At 66.8% G+C, this 6,443-nt stretch overlaps 2 protein-coding genes across 2 annotated transcripts; one reads left to right on the top strand and one right to left on the bottom strand.

Moving 5' to 3' along the window:
* Positions 1-2,048: 2,048 nt before the first annotated feature.
* On the top strand, positions 2,049-4,786 carry HAS3 (hyaluronan synthase 3; the record flags this gene model as incomplete). The annotated part of the gene is made up of 3 exons (XM_080351877.1): positions 2,049-2,669; positions 3,224-3,325; positions 3,416-4,786. 3 exons carry the CDS (start codon positions 2,049-2,051, stop codon positions 4,337-4,339), a joined length of 1,647 nt encoding a protein of 548 aa, XP_080208003.1. The 3' UTR covers positions 4,340-4,786.
* A 691-nt stretch (positions 4,787-5,477) lies between these two features.
* Positions 5,478-6,191, bottom strand: CHTF8 (chromosome transmission fidelity factor 8; the record flags this gene model as incomplete). The annotated part of the gene is made up of 3 exons (XM_080351761.1): positions 5,478-5,690; positions 5,791-5,908; positions 6,169-6,191. The coding sequence occupies 3 exons, from the start codon at positions 6,189-6,191 to the stop codon at positions 5,478-5,480; spliced, it is 354 nt and encodes a 117-aa protein (XP_080207887.1).
* Positions 6,192-6,443: the final 252 nt, after the last annotated feature.

The raw sequence follows: 6,443 nt of genomic DNA, 5'->3' as shown, positions 1-6,443 counted from the left end.
ATCCCTCTTGCCATGGAGAGCAAGGAGGTGGCAGTACTGGAGGAGGGAGGTTGGTTTCCACCTTGGGCAGCACTCCCGTGGCCGGCAGCAAGGACAGGTGCCTGGTAGCTGCCAGCACAACGAGAGGTAAGGGGCCATGGGGCAGCCCTGGGGTTAGGTCCCTGCTGGGGGACACTGGGAGGGCTGTGGAGTGAGGACACACTGCCCCTGTCCCACTCATTTCCACAGCCGGGTCCCTGCAGCCACAGGGGCACCACATGTGCCCAGCAGCACCGCAGCAGCACCACTGGCACAACCACGCCAGGTGTCCCTGTCCCATGCCCACCATCCACAGGCTCACAAGTTTCTGAGCACCATCGCTGAGTGCGGTTCTGTCACCTGCGGTGGGGAGTTGCCAGCGGCGTCACCGCAGTTCTGGGGGATCAGCCAAGGGGACCTGCCTGGCTGGGGGGTCCTGCTGAAGAGATTCCCCCCTCCCCAGCTCCTGGAACTGGGGGGTCCAGGCCTAATCCCAACATCACTCTTCTCCCAGCCCAGCAAGAGTGAGGAACCTGAAAGTGCTGGATTTGAGCCCAAAGCTGAGGCTGCACCTCCTCTGGACTCAACGTGGTCCCTCCCAGAGCTGGTTGTCCCCTGTCATCAGCCCAGCACAGGGACATTTTGTGTGACCAGCACAGGGTTGCTGTCCCCAGGGTGGCCCTGGTCCTGCCCTGGGACCCAGAAGCCATGGGGACAGAGTGACACAGTGGGGGGACACTGGGCATCCCCAGGTGGCTCACAGCAGTGGAGGAGACACGGTGGCACCCGGAGGTGACATGTAGGTTACACATGGGTGTCATGAGAGAAGCCTCGGGAGTGGGGCAGGGGGATAGGAGAGACAGAGTGTCCCCGGGGGTGTCCCCGGGGACCCTGAGGTGGCCCTGGGTGGCCCAGCGCTGCCCCGGCCGATGAGCCGCGGCGGGTCCCCGGGGCGGTGCCGGTGGCGCCCACTGCCGCGCGGGAGGATGCCGGTGCCGGGGGATGGGGATGCCGGGGCCGCCGGGGCCGACCATCGCTCCCGCAGTGCGGGGCTGGGGCCAGTGCCAGGTGTTGCCGGTGCCGGGGCTGGTGGCGGTGCCGGCGGTGCCGGTGCCGGGCGGGGCCCCCGCGGGCTGCGGGCGGTGCCGGCCCCGCCGCCGTATAAAGGGGCCGCGCGGGCCGGGCCGGGCGCACAGCGGCGGCGGCGGCGGCGGCCGGGGCGAGCGGCGACACCGGCACCACCACGGTGAGTCCCGCTCCAGGTCCCTCCTTCTCCCTCCCGGCCCCGCGGTACCGGCTCGGAGCGCCCCCGCCCTCGCGGAACCGGCCGCGGCCGCACCGGGAGCGCGGAACCGGCACCGGCACCGGGGGCTGCGGGGCCCGGGGAGGGGCAGGGGCTGCCCGGGGGGCGCTGCCGGTGCCGCGGGGGTCCCTGGGCTGGTGCTGCCCGTGACTCTGCGCCCTGCCCGCACCCCTCACGTGTTCGTGCCGCCCCCCCGCCTGCACCCCCTCACCTGCCCGCACCCCCTGCCCGCAGCGCCCTGTCCGCTCCCGGCCGTGCCCGCTGTGCGGCTCTGCAGTCCCCGCTGCCCGCGCTGCCCGTCCCCGGTCTCCGTCCTGCAGTGGGGTCGGGGACCGGGGTCCTGCCGCAGGCACTGGGGCGGCCGTGCCCAGACAGGTTCTCTGCCCTGGGGACACCCCGGGTCAGGGTCCCCAGTGTCCCTTTGCCCTTCCCTGTCCTCCAGCTCCACAGCCCGGCTGTCACCGGGGTCCCGGGATTGGCCACGTCCCCGCTCGGCTGGACGGGGCTTTGGGTGCTTAGTGGGATGCTCGGGACTCCCACACCTCTCCTGCCCCCATGGAGGCACCGGGAATGTCTGACCCCAAATGTGGTGCCTGCTGAGGGATAAGGCAGCCACGGGGCAGCAGCCAAGTGGTGTCCCCCTGCCCTCCCCTCCTGGGGATCCAGGCAGTGGGTGGTGCCATGGGCTGTCCCCTCGGCTCTGCCCTGACGCTGCCCACTCTCCCAGATGCCAGGGAGCCTCTCCACGGCCCTGCGCATCGTCGGGACCAGCCTTTTCGCCTTGGCGGTGCTGGGGGGCATCCTCGCCGCTTACGTCACGGGCTACCAGTTCATCCACACGGAGAAGCACTACCTCTCCTTTGGGCTCTATGGGGCCATCCTGGGGCTGCACCTCTTCATCCAGAGCCTCTTCGCCTTCCTGGAGCACCGGCGCATGCGGGGCGAGGGGCGGCCGGTGCGGCCGGGGCGCTCAGTGGCCCTCTGCATCGCCGCCTACCAGGAGGATCCCGACTACCTGAAGAAGTGCCTGCGCTCCGTCAAGCGCATCGCCTTCCCTGACCTCAAAGTGGTGATGGTGGTGGACGGGAACGGCCCTGACGACACCTACATGCTGGACATCTTCCACGATGTGATGGGCTCCGAGCACTCGGGCAGCTACATCTGGAAGAGTAACTTCCACACGTGGGGCGAGGGGGAGACGGAGGCCGGGCTGCAGGAAGGGCTGGCCCGCGTCCAGGCGCTGGTGCGCGGCAACACCTACTCCTGCATCCTCCAGAAGTGGGGCGGGAAGCGGGAGGTGATGTACACGGCCTTCCGGGCACTTGGAGACTCCGTGGACTACATCCAGGTGGCTGCATGGACCAGGCGGGCAGGGGGATGTGGGCAGGAGGTGCACAGCTGGGCAGGGGATGCACAGCCAGGCAGGGGGGCTGCGGGAGGGACAGGAGCAGCTGCTGGTGCTGGATTTGGCCTGTGCACTGGCTGCAGAACCACCAGCACTGGGCTGGCGAAGTGTCACCAGGGTGGCCAGAGGGGTCAGCCCTGCCTGCACTGCTGCCTGCAAGGGTTCCACATCGCCTCCTCAGAGCATCCCCTGCGGTGCAGGCAGGACGTGCCCCAGGCTCATGTCACCCGTGTGGCACCACACAGGGTGCCAGGTTCCTGCGTGTGGGTGCGGGGTGGTGGCCGGGGCAGGACCCATGGCACTGCCAGCGGGCGGCTGGCCCGGGGCAGCAGTGACCGGGTACCGCGGGTGCTGCGCTCTCTGCCACCGCCTGCCGGGCTCCGGGCTCTGCCTGGTCTCGCCGGCCGTGGCTCGGGCTTGCCCGGCTGTGGGCTGGGCTGTCTGCTGGGCGCGCGTGGGCGGCGGGAGTGGGGCTTGACATTCCCTCTGCCCCTCAGGTGTGTGACTCAGACACGGTGCTGGACCCCGCCTGTACTGCGGAGATGCTCCGCATCCTGGAGGCAGACCCCCGCGTTGGTGGCGTTGGTGGCGACGTCCAGGTATTGCAGTCATGAGAGTGGGTGCCGGGGGGACGCGGCAGTGCTGGGGGGTTGCAGCGGCACCGGGGCTCACGTCTGTGCCCTCCCCAGATCCTGAACAAATACGACTCGTGGCTGTCGTTCCTGAGCAGCGTGCGGTACTGGATGGCCTTCAACGTGGAGCGCGCCTGCCAGTCGTACTTTGGGTGCGTGCAGTGCATCAGCGGGCCCCTGGGCATGTACCGCAACGCACTGCTGCAGCACTTCCTCGAGGACTGGTACCACCAGACCTTCCTGGGCAGCAAGTGCAGCTTCGGGGACGACCGGCACCTCACCAACCGCGTGCTCAGCCTGGGCTACCAGACCAAGTACACGGCTCGTTCCAAGTGCCTGACGGAGACGCCCACCCGCTACCTGCGCTGGCTCAACCAGCAGACCCGCTGGAGCAAGTCCTACTTCCGCGAGTGGCTCTACAACGCGCTGTGGTTCCACAAGCATCACCTCTGGATGACCTACGAGTCGGTGGTGACCGGCTTCTTCCCCTTCTTCCTCATCGCCACGGTCATCCAGCTCTTCTACCGTGGCCGCGTCTGGAACATCCTCCTGTTCCTGCTGACAGTGCAGCTGGTGGGCGTCATCAAGGCCACCTATGCCTGCTTCCTGCGCGGCAACGCCGAGATGATCTTCATGTCCCTCTATGCCCTCCTCTACATGTCCAGCCTCCTGCCCGCCAAGATCTTCGCCATCGCCACCATCAACAAGTCGGGCTGGGGCACCTCGGGGCGCCGGACGCTGGTGGTGAACGCGGTGGGGCTGCTGCCGGTGTCGGTGTGGGTGGCCGTGCTGCTGGGTGGCCTGGCCTACACCGCCTGCAGCCAGGACCTGTTCAGCGAGACCGAGGTGGCCTTCCTGGTGGCAGGTGCCATCCTCTACGCCTGCTACTGGGTGGCCCTGCTTGCCCTCTACCTGGCCATAGTGGCCCGGCGCTGTGGCAAGCGCCAGGAGCAGTGCGGGCTGGCCTTCGCCGAGGTGTGACCATGGGCAGCGCCGGGGTGGCCACAGGGATGGGAACAGGGTGACCACCACCCGTCACCTCCTGCCACCAGCCTTGGCGCAGCCAGCACTGAGCCATCCGGTGCTGGGCAGTGCTGAGTGCACCTGCGTTTTTCATTGTCTCGCTTTTTTATTCTGTTTTCAGTTGTTTTTTTAATTATTATTATTTTCGGTTTTCTGTACAAAGCCGGGGTGAGGCTGAGCCGGGGCTGCCCGTCACCAGCCTGGGCACAGCCCCGGTGCTGAGGGGGAGACAGCAGTGTCCCCCCGGTGCTGAACCGAGCGTCCTGGTGTGCGGAGCGCTGCTGGCCGGGCTCCCCCACCCCCCTGCCGCGGCTCCGTCCTCCACCCTTTGGTGCTTTCTCGGGGATCTCGTGTTCCCCATTCCCACGGTGCTATGGCAAAACAGCCCCACATGGTGCCGGCACCGCTGGCTGGTGCCGCCTCTGCCCCATGGCTGCTGTATGTGCGGGCACGTACTCACAGGGACCCTCAAGGATCCCCCAGCCCCTTCCAGGGGGGTCCAGCTGCCCCAGGAGGGCAGAACCTCCCTTCAGCTTTGCCAAAGACCCCGGCATGCAGAAACGGGGGACACCGGGGCTGTGGGTTGGCTAGAGGGTCACCGAGGCCCCGAAGGGGTCACAGTGACCCTCTGGCCAATCCACAGCCCTGCCTTGTCCCTTTCCCCTCCCCTGTGCCCTCTTTTTTCAGGGCTTATAAAAGAAAAACCTTTCTACAACTGAGCATTTAGATGGCGTTTTTGTTTAATTTAATACAAGGTTTTTTAGAAAGACTTTTGTAGCTCTTTGGTACTCATACTGATCGCAAATTGTTTGTAAATCTATTTATTTTTTAATCTGCGGGGTAGTTTTTTTTTTCATGTGTTGGAAAAGTCTGGTTTTTATATCCTGATGGATTTGTCAAAATAAACACTTGCACAGAGAAAGGGTGGAGTGTGGGGACAGGGTAGGACTCGGAGGAGGCTCCTGCCCCTCAGGATCCATCTCGCCTAGGACAGCAGCTGAGTTTGCACCCTGGAGGTCAGCTGTTCTGAGACACAGAGTCATTAAGGGGAGGACAAGTGATCCGGGAAGGGCTCTGGGAGCCCAGATGTGGGATCTCACACTTTCTTGGGCACATTGGTGATGATGGGCTTGGGGCGGGTTTTGAAGAGGAGCTTGGTTTTGATGAGGGCGGTGACGGTGTAGCGGGCGTGCGGCCCTGCGGGCTGGGACTCGCCGACTCCCTGCTTCACCAGGACGGCAAACGGCTTCTCCAGCTGCACCACCTTCCCGTAGAGGATGTGGTGGCCCACGATGAGCACGGGAATGCCCTGGGGACAAAAAGCAGAGATGGAGGGTGAGGACAAAGGGTGATGGCAAAGGGTGAGGGCTGCCAGGCTGTGGCGGCACACCCGGCAGGGGCTGCCTGACCTGGTGGGTGTAGTGCAGGTCTCCCAGGACGCTCCCTGCCAGCCCCCCGCTCTGCCGGGGCTCCACCTCGCCCTGCAGCTCCAGCAGCACCCACTGTGCCAGCCCGCCGGCACCGCCGCTGCGGGGAGAGAGGCGGCTGCACCAGCGGCTCCAGCTCCCCTGGGCAGGGATCAGCCCTTCCCCGGGGCCGAGATCAGCACCCCGGGCAGGGATCAGGCCTCCCCCGGGGCCGAGATCAGCACCCCGGGCAGGGATCAGCCCTCCCCCGGGGCCGAGATCAGCACCCCGGGCAGGGATCAGCCCTCCCCCGGGGCCGAGATCAGCACCCCGGGCAGGGATCAGCCCTCCTCCGGGGTGCATGGCCCGCGGTGGCCTCACCTGGAGATGACGATCTGCACCATGCTCCGGGCCTGCAAAGCAGTGGCACAGACACAGTCAGCGCGGAGGGCACAGGGGAGGCCCCGCTGCGGGGGGATCTCCCAGTCCCTGTGCCCCGGGCCGCCTCCGGCACCACCGGGCTCACTGCAACCAGCTGCCCGTCCCGGCCCCGCAGCGCCCCCATGCCCAGACTCCCTGACCCCGGGGCCTACAGCCCCCCCATACCCAGACGCCCCCCAGCCCTGCAATCCCCGCTATGCCCGGGATCCCCCGCG

This window comes from Nesoenas mayeri (genome assembly GCF_963082525.1).
Source record: "Nesoenas mayeri genome assembly, chromosome: 12".
NCBI classification, from domain to species: Eukaryota; Metazoa; Chordata; class Aves; order Columbiformes; family Columbidae; genus Nesoenas; species Nesoenas mayeri.
The sequence above is the reverse complement of the archived record's forward strand: the minus strand, read 5'-3'. Positions and strand labels throughout refer to the sequence as shown.